Genomic DNA, 15,241 nt, shown 5'->3' with positions numbered 1-15,241 from the left:
AAGTAGTTCACAGCATCTTGTAAATGGTAGTGAGCTTTAACGAAAATAGCCTTGCTCAATTCATAGCGACTGTGTAGAAGAATTCAAATATCACAGATATACAATTGGAAGGCCTTGTGGTTCTTGAGATATGTTGCACAGTGTCATCGCCCCGATATCTTCATGGCAGAAAATGCCATGGTAGGTTGAATCCACAGCCACGGATGGCCATTGTGTTCCCACCTGTTTAATAGTTTTTAAATGCATAGTGGGCTGAAGGACATCCGACTAAGGCTAATGACATTAGCCTGTGACTGACCTCTATACGGTCAGCGAGCATACATTCGCCATTGTCATCTGCTTATAGACTGTCTCTACGATAGTCTCCTACACAGCCAGTTTGTGTCAGTCGGTCTGACACTCGTCGATCCTGTATGTTCGTGATAGCCACATACAGTCTGGCCCGAGACTACCTCCACGAGGGTCTACGCTGCGCTATTTAAAATCTTGAGTTTTGGTCACTTTTTCAGCTCAAGACGCAAGCTACTCTCTCCCCGGTATCCAAAGATTTATCGTCTGAATATCAATCGTGCATAGCACATTTACGTGTATCGATCCCGTGTATTCATTTCAGTGTCTCTGGTAGTATATATATATAATGTAATTATTAACCGGGTGTCGGTGTGTGTTGTAAAGAGGGCTGAAACGACAACACTTTTGCAAAACGTAATAACTCATTAACACCAATAAATTAAGCACGTTTTCAAAGTATATGATTTGTAGAATGAACTTTTGCAAAACATCAAAGTAAATATATATTGATTCAGATAATGAAAATCGATTTTTTTTTGCAAAAAACACCCATTTATCTTGTGCGATGAAATGTTTTATTTATGTGTTCTATTGGTTTTCAAGCAGTGATATTTATTATGTATTTTATTGTTTTTCAAGTGGCGATATATAACATAACAATCAAAAATATGTATCTCAAAAGGCAAATAAACTTTTATCATGTTTTTATTGTGGGACATTAGAGCACATCAGACATATCGAATTGCATTCTGAATACGAAGAATGTCCTTCTGATATCAAATAATTTTGATTTTTTGAAATTCGCAATGTGATACACATTTTATGGCAAATCATTAAAAATTGATATTTTTTATATTTAACAGTACTCGAAGTAAACTTTATAAATCTGATGATTTATACTTAAAACCAAAAAAAATAGGGCTTTTTGGGAAAAAAATCCATATCTTCAATATGAAAGGTCAAAATTTTCAATTGATCGTCGGCTTTTCCTCCCAGCTACATAATACACTTTAAGAATATATCATTAGATTTATATAATTTACTTCGAGGACTGTTATATATCAAAAATTTGAAAAATATCAAATTTTTATAATTTGTCATAAAATTTGTATTATATCGTGATTTTCAAAAATGAAAATTATTTGATATCAGATATACATGCTTCGTATTCAGAATGCAATTCGATACGTCTGAGGTGCTCTCATGTCCCCTAAAAATTACTGTCGAAACGCTCAAAACGCTCATTCCAGATCCCTTAAGCCTACGTCACAATTCAAATAAAGTGATTCTACGCCATAGTCGAATTAGTAAGATAAGGACGCTATTTGCTTTATAAATAAATTTGACCGTTTTACCGGCAGGCGTTTCATTTGAACTTTTACCTGTTCCAACTTTAATATACATTCGTCTCAGCTTTAATGACACCTAAATGACACCAAGCTCATTGCACATTGTCCTGGGTGGGATTAGGCATAGAAGAACTCCTGGAAGCGGCAGCTTTAATTAGCATGAGGCCGCATTGATATGTAAATAGCGTATTGTTATTTAAATTAGTGCCCAGACGTATTGAGGGCGACAGTCAATGTTATCCAGACGGAGAATGGCTGCATATGCCGGGCATGTCAAATTGCCGAGTGAATGCTGATAAATCACCTTTCTGTATAGGTAATAAGATAGTATATTTCGTGTACCAGTTGGTTATAACAAAAAATTAGTATCATATTAAATATATTAAGTGTATAAACTTTGAAATTCACATGAATTTGTCAGGTGGTGTGAAATTCTGCTGGATAAAACATTGAATTTAACAGATATCATGGGCAGCCAACCACGATTTATTAGCATTTAAAATATATAAGAGAGCATAATAGAAATACATTATAGACGAATAAGGCGCCATGATGGAAGGTCAGGTCGGGTATCAAAGGTTATTGTAACTTCAAATACTACTTGTATTTCACACCTTGCCTCTGTCACATATTTCCTTCATATTATTGACAGCAAGTCCTAATTTCGACTTTGCTATTGCAAAATGTCATTTCATATCATATTAGTAGACTTTCTTTGAAAAAACATATCACTGGTGCCTGATGGGAATACCCGTCCGCCATTTCATTAAACTGGGTCGTTTTCGCCTGGTTTGTGCCCAGATGTATTGGGGGCGCGCTATACTCTCATTGAACAGGCAAAGTTCGCAAAACTAACAACGTTGTTATTTGCCAATATCAATTAACATGATCCAAGGGGTCGAAAATGAATTATTCATAACGGATCGATAACTGGCCTCACTTTCTAGCAAGAAAACCAGCGGAATTTTTCTTAGGTTTTGCGTTGCTAATAGAACAACCGTGAATTTAGTGTCACCCCGTTGGATTAGGCCAGTGTTCACTGCAGGGCCATGAAAACTAGCAATACGGTCCTTATATTGATTTATCAATTTAAAATTCTTATTACCTATTTCAATGCATCCAACATCCATCGCATGAACAATTTTATACATTAAAATTGTATATTGTGCACCAGTGATAGCAACGAAAATGTATATACACGTAAAAAATCTTGTGGCTCTGAGTTTGACATTTTTTATCATTTTGTCGGCATTCATGTCGTTGCTGAATCTTGCCAGTAGCCTGTACGCAACCGGAGGTTTAGGACTCGCATCTCTTGCCACCATTTACGGCTTCTTTGCCATATCATGTCCTGTAGCACCGGTTGTGATACGCTTTTTGGGGACAAAATGGGTCATTGTTGCAGCATGTTGTACATACTGTGTTTATATCGCCATGAACTTCTACCCAACATATTACACATTGATACCAGCAGCAGTTCTATTGGGCATGAGTATAGGACCTTTTTGGTCTGCACAAGGGACTCATCTCACTACTTCAGCTATGAACCTTGCTGACATTACGTCGGAGACACATGAAGCGGTCATAAGCAGATTTAATGGAGTCTTCTTCTTGTTCTGTTTAGCTTGCCAAATTCCTGGAAACCTGGTGTCTTCTCTAGTTCTTTTCAGCGGGACAAATGGTACATCCAATGACACCGATCTCAGTTTCTGTGGTGCAAACAATTGCGGAGCTGTCCCTGCTGCAAATTCTAGTGGTTCTGACACTCCAGATCAGACCACTGTGTATATTCTATTCGGAACACTTCTAGCCTGGTGTACCCTGTCTATTCCGATGGCAGCGTTCTTCATGAACCCCCTTCCATCGTACTGCCCTGTTCTACCAGCAAAGAGGGGTGCACTGGAACAGTTGAAGACAACTTTCACATTGGCTCTGTCACCTAGAATGTTTCTTCTCATACCGCTTAACATTTACAATGGATTGGAACTGGGATTTGCTTTCGGTGATTTTACAAAGGTATATAGATTTACTGATCAAAAACCATTTTAATAATTCTATGTCGTTTTTACAATTTACTTCATTTTGGAAAGCTTACGACGGATTTCGTTTAAATTTTGGACACGGTTTTGTATCTTACATTGAGGCCTATCATATCCAAATTTTGCTTCAGCAGTTTTAATATGAGAAGCTAAAACTTAGAATAACGTATAACATATTTTTACTGAGGTAATGAGAAAAATATGAGCTTTCTTCTGATACCAAAATCTTAGAAAAACACCTTTAAAATAGGAATAAATGGTTCCTGAATTCTGGAGCGCGGACTTCGAATGGGCCCACAACCGCGATATCCACCCTCTGGAACTGATTTGGTTCAACTTATGCTCTAATAGTCGAGTTGATGCCATTTTGCCATCTCCTCTGGTATGACTAAGGGTGGTGCAATAATTACCGGTATGTGTACCCCCGGGGTGGTGAATTCTCAAAAATCGCTTGCCCCCCCCCCTTTGGCCGTACCAAAAATCTTTGCCCCCCGCTTTCGACGTGTCAAAAACCTTTGGCCCCCCCTTTGACGTGCCAAAAATCTTTGCCCCCCCTTACACATGCAAGATTTTGGGGAACCCGAATTTAAAACCTTAAATTGTCTTATCAGATAATGCGAGCGCAGCGAGCAGGAAATTTTGCATATTTGAACGTGTTCCTAACGTTTTCCTACGCCTTTTTAGGGCGTAATATAAAATGGTACCCAAAATATCTGTGCCAAAAATTGCTTCCCCCCCCTTTCGACCTGCCAAAAATCGCTTGACCCCCCCCCTTTTGACCTGCCAAAAATCGCTTGACACCCCCCCCCCCACCCCTATAATTTACCACCCCGGGGTACACATAATTATTGCACCACTCCTAACATGTTCTTGTCTAAAGTTTCATCTTAGTTTCACTGCCTGTATAATATAATTATTTACCAGGCGTTATCGCTGTGACCCGTTATATTCAATATACCTTAGATGTCAATATTAACACAAAACAGCTACTGGTCAGTGTGTGTCGGTTTACGATACTCACTGACCCGTAAACCGTGAGCGCTTGACCAGGATTAATGGACAATGGGATGGGCATACGAAATGACGTAACCAAACCGGAAGATGTAGCCTAGGTCTAGACAATAGGCAATATCCCTGAGGCAAAGATTAAGTTGTGTAAGGATCTAATTTTTGTGAATGAAGTTTTTGATATTGAGTAATGTTATGTAATGGTTTCCTAAGAAAGTGAATGAAAGTTTGTTAAACTCACCCCTGGATGTGAAAAGTGTAAAAAATTCGGCCAAAACTCTATCGTATGAAATGAGCAAATGATAGTTCAAAATAATCATCTTTAGGATGAAAAAAAAAATGCACAAGGAGCTCAGAGGAGATGATTTCCATGATCATTCCACTTTTTAAGATTGACTTTAACAGTGATTACAAGCTTGGGTTCTGCTTAAATTAACCCCTGTAGTAGCAGTATTTTTCTAATGTTGTTCTTCAAACTTTTACATACTAATGAACATGTGATTGGCAGTAAGTACTGAAAAAACAAAGTAGCTCTTTCCAATAATTTTTGACACCATTTTTACAAAGATCAGTCCATTTTTAAAGATGCTTGTTCAGAGATGTTTAACAATGGACCAATTGACAAAGCATGTAATGCCCTTTGATTTCTATAGTCAACATGGTTAACATGTAGTATTGTAGGCCTACATTATATTTCATTATATTTCTTAGGTTAAATGCTGTCATTATGATTTTTTTAAATGACATTTAAGCTTCAATATCAATTCTAGGGTTTCATGTTAGCAAAAACATAGATTTCTTCATATAGATATAGGTGGAAAAGCTAAAATTGCAGTGTGCATCTTAGTGTATCTGCATACAAGGTCACGCTTACACAATCACAATAGGCATATACAAAAGAATTTGACCATTTCTTTTGTGTTTACCTACACACAAGCACTGTGTGCTATTTCTTCTTACTTCTGGTTGTTACACATTTGGTAGGTCTGATCTTGCTTATGACCAGAAATATTGTAGCACCAAAATAATGCACACTTTTACTGAAGGAGCAAAGTTTAACAAGCCATAACTCCGCTTCTGGATATCGTTTGAAGTAAAATGATATATCATTGTAAAGCTTATGATATATATTTTCTAAACACGGAAGAAAACAAAATTGACCAGGGGCCGACTTTACGAGCGTTTCGACGTGGATGGTCACATATGCTTGATAGAATTAAGCCGTATGACCAGGGATCTACACGAAGGGATAAGCATCCTAGACTGCTGCCCTCATTCGGAATATGTATCCTAAGTCTAGACAATATAGGCGGATTAGCGGCCATTTTGTCTTCAACATGATTTTATTCACGTGTCCTTATACTTTAGTACACAAATATATAAGTTAACAGGTTTACAATATTAAAATTATATTTTGAATATACAATATATTCTGTAGTAAATTGATCAAAATCAAATGACGGTGATTGTTCAGGTATTATATGCTTAATAAAATTAAACTGTCTGACCAGCTAGTATTCTCCTCCGCCGTCAGTGTGATTCCAGTCACTCCACGTACCGTGTTGCGAAGGTGGAGGAGACTAAAGCTGTATTGACGAACACGCATGCGTTAAAAATTATGTAGCCTAGGTCGAAAAATAGCGTGACGTAGATTCCGGCATTGTTCCTATGCACTTTCACCCTCCTGGTCTGACCAGCTAGTATTCTCCTCCGCCGTCAGTGTGATTCCAGTCACTTTACATACCGTGTTGCGAAGGTGGAGGAGACTAAAACTGTATTGACGAACACGCATGCGTTAAAAATGATGTAGCCTAGGCCCGGGGAGCCTAGGTCGAACAATAGCGTGAGCGTGACGTAGTTCCCGACATTGCCCCTATTAACCAGGAATAATAGACAAAGGGATAGGCATCCCAAGTTACGTAACCAAACCGGAAGATGTAGCCTAGGTCTAGACAATAGGCGGATTAGCGGCCATTTTGTTTCTACATGATGTTATTCACGTGTCGATATACTTTAGTACACAAATATATAAGTTAACAGGTTTACAGGTTTACAATTTTAAAATTATATTTTGAGTATACAATACTATATTCTATAGTAAATCGATGAAATGACGGTAATTGTTCAGGTATTATATGCTTGATAGAATTAAACTGTCTGGCCAGCTAGTATTCTTCTCCGCCGTCAGTGTGATTCCAGTCATTCCACGTACCGTGTTGCGAAGGTGGAGGAGACTAAAGCTGTATTGACGAACACGCATGCGTCAAAAATGATGTAGCCTAGGTCGAACAATAGAGTGACGTAGTTGCCGACATTGTCCCTATGAACTCTCACCCTCCTGTATGAACTCTCACCATCCTGGCTTGACCAAAGTATCTTAGAGTGGAAGCTGTACATCCGCCTGACAACTTGAATGGAATTTCAATCCCGCGTGAAAATACTATCCATCACGCACACACGAAGCAATACACAGTCATAATCCTAGTGGATTTTATATCAGTGTTAAAAAAGTAAAGACCTGATATTCTATTTTAGAATATATCTCATTTTGTAACCGAAGGATTGATTTATTTTCTCACAGGCTTATATCTCCTGTACACAAGGTGTTCAGACCATAGGGTTTGTCATGGCAGCGTACGGTGTAGGAGGTGGTATCTCAGCATTATTCCTTGGTATTATAAGCAAATACACTGGTAGATTACCAATATTTACAGCAGGTTTCCTGAGCCAAGTGGTTCTTATGACCATGATGTTATTCTGGGATCCATACCAAGGACAATTATGGCATTTGTATCTCATGGCGGTGGCGTGGGCTTTTGGAGGTGTTTTACGTGAGTCCCAACTTGCAGGTGCGAATTCAGAACCTAACCTTTACAACACCTGTGTGAAAGTTTAAAACAAGTCTTCAACACTCACTGTTTTGATTCGTATATTTCGGAGAAACCCTTCTCCGTCATCAGCGGGTGGTAGCTGAACGTTGCCTAGTTGATCCTCTACCCAGTCTGGACGTTGGTGGTGTCCTAGGTATTTCCAATAGAGAATCAACTAGTTAACATTCAGCAACCATCCGCTGATGACGTAGAAGGGTTTAAAAAAAGGGTAAAAAAGGAAGTGTTAAAGCCTTATTTTAAACTTTCACACATGTAGTCCACTACCAACATGTATTAAGGTGGTACTACACCCCTTGATAAATTTGTGACTATTTTTGCATTTTTCTTAAAAAAATAATAACACACTGGTAACAAAAGTTATGTATATTATAGGGGCAAGGAATCCAGTTACTACACAGGAATTACAGTGACTCAAGAGGTACGTTATTTATGATAAGAAAAGAGGTACCAATATGAATGTACCTCATTTCTTAACATATATAATGAACCCCTTGTCTTGAATCATTGACATTTCACTCCTTGCCCTAATAATATACATAACGTTTGTTAGCAGTGTGTAGTTATTTTTTGAGATAAAAGGGGGTGTAGTACCACCTTAACTTGAAGAATACTCTTCTACAATGTATACAACACTTATCATGTTCCTTAAATATAACACTTCGAGCATATTCGATTGTTTCATTATCAATTGGACCAATCAGCAAGATTGTTAGAATAATTTCACCACGCAAATATTGGGGTGAAGTATTTGCAAAGCTCCATTCTGATTGGTGATTAAAGTGAAGATGTCGTGTGATTAACCAATCAGAGGCTAGTCCTAGTAACTAGGAAGACCGAACACAGACATAATCATATGGACGTTAAAATGAGCCTGTTCTATCGTCCTAGATATCTCGCCTTTATGATACACACATCCACAAAGTTGCACACATTTCCTAAATTTTCAATTTTATTATACAATTCTGTTGGTAGACGTTTTTCACTATTCCATAGTTTCTTCTGTTGCTTACCTAAATATTGATATCATTGCTTTTGAAAAATAATCCGTATAAAGGTGTTTTCTTTCCAACTTCTTTGGAGCAAAAAATTCGGTACCAAAACCAAAAGTCCGAAGGAAGAACCGGATGTAGTTGCAAAGGTCAAACTTTGTTTATTTTCTAGAGCCACGTGGTGGCGTTGTTTACATAAATTCTCCTTCAGGCGGTATATGGCGGATTGGGTTGGTTTTTTTGTTCTATTTGATTTTTGATTTGAATTATTCATACATTTTAATATAAATACGTTTGCTTGAATTCATGAATATGAACTGTCTATTTCTAAACCCATGCATGAATAATCATAGGTTTGGGTGTACAATCAATTGATCCACCAATCTACTGTCACCTGCCAAAGCCTTTCATCGCGCACACCTGGATAAATACGTCACAGGCCGTCTTACAGAAATTCCCACAATGCAACATTAAAATGGCTCCTTCCATGAATATTGAATAGCACGTCGCGCAGAGAAACTGCAGCGAAAATCATCTGTTTTTAACATTATAAGTTCAAATACGAATAAATCAAGGTGAGCATAATAATTTAGAAATACTTCGGATACTTTAGAGCTTTGTTTTACTGAACTGCAACTTGTGATTTACATGTAGGGACGGGAAACGTGTTCCGTACTCTCCAATTTCCCATGTACTGCCTTGTGGAGCTCCGAGACCGTGACATATCAGATAATACCCAATGTAAAAGTAAATGTCGTCACGTTCTCAGTTACTGGGACTAAATCAGAGGCAATGTTAGATCGGCAGGTAGTGCTCAGGGGGTTAGAGAACACATTTTCGTGACAGGATTTTTAAACAAAGTATCAGTCTGTGCTTTATGGAAGATTATCATTTGGTGATTGAACAGATTCATCTGGATCGGTATAGTAAAACTGGTAAACAAATAAGTACACAAGTAAGTGAACATTCTGGATCAGATACAAAGAACTTTGTTAACCAGATTATCATTTGGTGTAAATTACTTTATTTTGTTCTTTATATTATTATCAAGTTACAATGATGTAAATGGGCAATTCCAAGCGCATTGGAATTCCATTCCAATTCCAAGTTTGCATATGCAAATTAGGATGGTATGGAAAAGTTTCTCCTACCTTCGTCATTCACTTACCAAAGATAGTTTACCATTATGCTATGTTTGGCTGTTGCATTAAAACGAAATCCATATGAAGACCTGAGCGCAAGAAGACCGTAAGTCCACTTGGCCCCTCAACATGTATATACTAAAGTTACGTATAGTTTCTTAGGGTTTTGTAATGTTTAATACATGTTCCAGGGTGAAAACATTATGAAAGGTTGTGAAGGATTTGTTTTGGCCACTGAACATGTATAAAACATTTCCAAATTATACGAGACTATACGCAACTTTAATGTATACATGTTGAGGGGCCAAGTGGACTTACAGTCTTTTTGCGCTCAGGTTTTCATATGCAAACTTTAATAGCGCAGTGGAATGATGCGCTTGAATTGCACAAATATTAGTAGCAACATGAACAACCGAATGTGATTGTCATAAAAAAGCCCGGTGATTTATAGTGCGCTACGCACATGCTCAACGCCTAGACGTTGACCCACAAGCCTCAGCACACTTTGTAGGTTTCCGCTGACCACTACGGCCCACATCATTCCATAATACATTTAACAACAAATTTGGGACTTTGCTGCTACAAGAGCGCACACCCTAGACATTCACAAATAACCTTCGCAGCCAGGATCAGCTCCCCGAGTTTCGTACGGGTTACAACGAGACAATTAACAGTAAGGGCAATTTCAAGCTAACTCAATTTTTCCACGAGAGCATATCAGCATACTAGGTTCCGCCAGGGTTCGAACCCGCAACCTCTTGCACCATAGTCGAATGCCTTATCGATTGAGCTAAATTGACTGCAATAATGCTCATTAAGGGGGTACTACACCCCTGGCCAATTTTATGCCTATTTTTGCATTTTCTCAAAAATTATAGCACATTGGTGACAAGTAAGATACGAGGGGGTATCAAAAAGTTTTAGAAATCGCCCAGAAGTGAAAGATCTATATCAATGAAATTTTGTCAGTGCAATTACTGGTCCTTATGTACATTATGGTCCAAATATGGTCTCATAGGTATGTCTACTTTTTTTACAGGTGGCACTAGATGCCAATAACCCGCTGCCCCAGTTACTGCGCATAAACTGCAAGATTGAGAAAATTGAGGCAAGCAGCATTATTAAGATCCTGCTTTTGAAGGGTTGCAGTGCCTAGAAAATTGATGATGAAATGAAAGTTATCTTCGGTGGTGATTGGGATATGTCACTGTCGCTTTTTGGAAAGGGAATTTTTATTTCATCACAGATTTCTGGGCACTGTAACCCTTAAAATGGAACTTAATCATGCTGCATGCCTCAATTTTCTCCATTTTGCTGGTTTTGCGGTTACATATGCAGGTAGTGACATCTAGCTCCTGTAAAAAAAAAGTAAACATACTTATGAGACCATTTTTGCACCATAATGTACATAAGGACCAGTGATTGCACTGACAAAATTTCATTGATATAGCTCTTTCACTTCTGTGCGATTTCTAAAACTTTTTGATACCCCCTCGTATGTATATTATAGGGGCAAGGACTACAACTACTGTACTGAAAATGCAGCAACTCAAAGCAAGTAGTTATTGATTTATTGATCAAATATTGGTTTTCCCTCATTTTTGACTGTAACCCCACAACTGTTGTCTGTGCTGACAAAAAATTATAGTGCAGTAGTTGTAGTCCTTGCCCCTATATAATATACATATCTTACTTGTCCCCAATGAACTATAATTTTTAAGAAAAATGCAAAAATAGGCATAAATTTTGGCAGGGGTGTAGTCATTTTACTCAAAATTTTTGTTCTTTGAAAACATGCTCTTGGAGCTCTTACTGCAGATGCTCGAATTGCAGGCTTATTTAATTTGGGATGGGGCTGTGATGGGTTTTTTTTTCCAATAATTTGTTTTCAAAAATCGAAAGGTGGGATGGTCCTAGAGGTGATTTTGCACCTGTTTGTCCCATTCTTTTCGCTGGCATTTTATTCTTTACTTTGTCTTGATTATTAGTATGTGCAATATTTATATAATGTATTTATCTTTGTAATTGTATATGAGCCAGTGATGAAGCATAATAAATAAATAAAAAAATAAATAAATAAAGCTCTTTAATTAAAGTTATTTAAAATTGAGATCATTTTAGATGACATCGCTTCAGGTGGTATCACTTCGGGAATACAACTTGCAAACCATAAGTTGTGGCTTAAATAATATTAAATTGAAATTTTTCGCGCTATTTGCGCACAAGAACAAGTCCCTGTAAAACAGAAGCAAAATATGCTCGTCCACCGACCCACTCCCTAAATTTTGATGCTTCCGCCGCCACTGATTGCTCTATAGTTTAATTAATATGATTTGTTTTGACTTAATAATTCATTTACTCCATATTTTTATTTCATTTGAACAGCTTTCGTTGGAGTGCTATTTCCCAAGGACCAGGAACCAGCCTTCTCGAATTTACGTTTTTGGCAAGCAATAGCATATTCCCTAGCCTTTGGTTTCAGCATACCAGACTTCATGTGCGTATCTTATATGTTGAGAGCTCTTCTTGGGATTTTGTGTTTAGGGATGGGTCTCTACTATCTTTTGGAATGGAGAATACGACACGAGAAACCTGTATATAAAACAGTAGCTCAAAAAGAAAGAAGAACTGAAGAAATTCAGGAAAAACAAGACGAAACTGGTGAAACTGAGCTCACTTCAATGTGATAATACGATGTCGTATTTATATAATACAATAATATGGTTCTTAAGCTAGGCACTGATGTGTCAAAGAAGGTTTTAATAAGAATGGAGGAGCTATAGATTACATAACGCATTGTTCGTTTATGCCGATTTGATTGCCAACAAGCTATTCATCGAGGGGTACAAAAAGGTTCCGCCATTAAATCGGTAACTGATCTGACAGCGTATGAACGCTTTACCAGGCAGGCTACTTTCAAAGAGTGGTTAAAAGAAAGTCATGTGAAAGCGCCTACTTGAGCGAGAAGTATCTTTTGTTCTTATACAGTCCACGGTGTGACTGAGTAGCCTCAAGCACAAAATGACACACTTAAGGGCTCTGGTATGAAGCACATCAGACATGTCGTATTGAATTCTGAATACAAGAAATGTCCTTCTGTTATCAAACAATTTGATTTTTTGAAATTCGCGATATAATACAAAATATAATACAAGCCATTCCTTCATTTCAAATTGTAAGTTTTAGCTTCTCTTTTGTTCAGAAACCAAAAAACCAAGGGATTAAAAAGTGGAGCAGATATGGTCTGCAATCAACACTATTGTCCCGGGAGGACACAGTATCGGATATCTGTCAACGCGGGCGACAGTTGATGCTCTCTGTCGTAGGTGGCATACTTTCATATCATCGTATAATTCCACCCCAGGTTCTACGGGGCCTAGAAATCATGTACGTATGTTGAGGGGTGGTGGATGCTTTGTTTATTTGTATGAAATATAAACGATGCATGATGGAGATGATTTGATTATGAATTATATAGTTTATTCCCTGGAAAGCACAACCCATACCTCTTACCTAGACTCCCTTCCCCCACCTATATAACCTCCCCGCCTCCCCACACTCGATATCGACTCTCCCCTACTATTCCACTCCACTCTTGAGCTCTCCTCTCCCTCCTCCCCTTCCCACTCATGTTTATCTTTCTCCCTCCCCCTTACACCCCCCCCACACACCCCCCACACACACCCTCTTTCCTTCTCGATCTCTTCTCCCTCTCCCTTTTCCTCTTCTCTAGTCTTAAGTCTAGGCCTATATACCGGGTATCCTTCACATCATCCGATACCCAAATTAATAAATAAATTGAATAAAAGCCAACTTAAACCAGCTTTCTATCATACTGATCTTCCGTCATGCGACATGCACATGTATAGTGGTATATATATCACTTCTCAGGGTATTCTTTTGTAATGCCGGTGGAAATATTACGATGGTCTATATTTTTCACAGTGAAATAAGCCATGGCTATTGCGAAAACTAAATCAATGCTTTCAAATGTAGACTGACTTGTTCGACTTCTCTGCTCGTGAATATTGCACTGCAAAATTTAACAACTTCTTTTGTATAATTTGATGAAGGTAACTTCAAACCTGATTTCCTGTGGTCGCACAGTAAAACAAACTCAAAAACAAAAACTGAAACGGCTTACTACAAATTATAAGTTTCTAACAAAGGGTACAAACAACGATATGGATAATGACATCACTCGAGAGCTTCGGCAGGATAATAGGAAACCACGTGACCAAAACGAAAACTAAAACTCAATATTTGAAATGACCAAATGTATGTGATACATTTCGTCGCCAGAGTACTACACTATCGTAAGTGACATTTTTGGCCAAAATGAGATTTTGACCATAGGCCATATAAAAACGCACATCTTAAACCAGGTTTTAAGTTTCAAAATTGCTTAATTATTTTTTAATTAATAAAATAAAGTATCGTAAGTGCAATGCAATTTTAATTAATGCTTGCAAGACTATCGTATGTACCACTTAGGATAGTCTTGCACGCTAATTTTGTTTTTCATTTGCTGCAAGACCATCGTGTGTGCCACATACGCTACTTTATTAGGCATAAACAACAAAATCACGGAATGCTACACCATCGTAAGTGCAAAACAGTCTCTTTCACTGGCTGTAACGCTGACTGCTGTATGCGTTGTCATCATGCTGGCTAAGTTCATACTCCCATGACTGGTAATACAGACGATAAATCCGGTGTTTTTAGTTTTAGATTCAGTAATAAATCTTGAGAGATAACATTACGGCAAAAGGTGTCTTGCTATTGTAAATATTATGTGCCAAAATAAATTAACACTTGTTAAGAACCATAAAATGACAAAATATTGGATATTTGAGCCGATATTACGCATATCCTAATTTAGCAATGAATGCTACACTATAGTGTTGCACTCTACACTTATTACTATTTGAGTGCAACACTATCGTATGTGGCACATACGATAGAGTTGCACGCTACACTCATTTCAATTTGAGTGTAACACTATCGTATGTGGCACTTACGACAGCTAAATCAGTATGATATAATTCATCGATTTATTAACTTTAACACCATTTATATAGTTTATATTTTTAAAATCAAATTGCTTTACATTCCCATGTCATTTTATCGCTATTTGAAACAAACGGCTACGCTAAACACAAAAATGCTCCTCCTGTAAAACTGTCCAAACTGCACTTACGATAGTGTGGCACTCTGCCGACGATTTGTGAATGATGTGGCAGTAACGTCTACACGTTGAGGCAGATTTGTCGCTCGCGCATCTATGCGACGTCTTTAAGCTGAGACCACAGAATTAGAAATTCTCTAATTCTGTGGCTAAGGCGAATATTTAGTTATATTCGTCTCAGTATTTTAAGTGCGTGCGTATGCCATCGCTTAATAGAGCGAACGCTAACTGCGCCCCAATGAAATGCGCACTGATGTCAGTACCTCATCAGGATTAAACGTCAACGTCAGTATTATTTTGATTGATCAAGCCAGCTACATTTTTGATATTCCGAAGTTTCATAA

At 37.9% G+C, this 15,241-nt stretch overlaps 1 protein-coding gene across 1 annotated transcript; it reads left to right on the top strand.

Annotated features, from left to right (window-relative positions):
- The first annotated feature begins 2,882 nt into the window (after positions 1 to 2,882).
- LOC140147043 (protein unc-93 homolog A-like) lies at positions 2,883 to 13,354 on the top strand. Its single transcript, XM_072168815.1, has 3 exons — positions 2,883 to 3,677; positions 7,269 to 7,536; positions 12,095 to 13,354. The coding sequence occupies exons 1-3, from the start codon at positions 2,895 to 2,897 to the stop codon at positions 12,394 to 12,396; spliced, it is 1,353 nt and encodes a 450-aa protein (XP_072024916.1). The 5' UTR covers positions 2,883 to 2,894; the 3' UTR covers positions 12,397 to 13,354.
- The last annotated feature ends 1,887 nt before the right edge of the window (positions 13,355 to 15,241 follow it).

The sequence above is a fragment of the Amphiura filiformis genome, chromosome 3 (assembly GCF_039555335.1).
Source record: "Amphiura filiformis chromosome 3, Afil_fr2py, whole genome shotgun sequence".
Lineage (NCBI taxonomy): Eukaryota > Metazoa > Echinodermata > Ophiuroidea > Amphilepidida > Amphiuridae > Amphiura > Amphiura filiformis.
Note: the sequence above shows the minus strand (reverse complement) of the source record. Positions and strands in the feature narration are given on the sequence as shown.

What these genes read in the sequence shown, in the direction of transcription:
- LOC140147043 (XM_072168815.1), top strand. Translation starts at nt 2,895, where the DNA reads ATGTCGTTGCTGAATCTTGCCAGTAGCCTGTACGCAACCGGAGGTTTA. An exon ending in TATATAGATTTACTGATCAA is followed by an intron (nt 3,678 to 7,268) that starts AAACCATTTTAA and finishes ATTTTCTCACAG; the next exon opens with GCTTATATCTCCTGTACACA. An exon ending in ACGTGAGTCCCAACTTGCAG is followed by an intron (nt 7,537 to 12,094) that starts GTGCGAATTCAG and finishes TCATTTGAACAG; the next exon opens with CTTTCGTTGGAGTGCTATTT.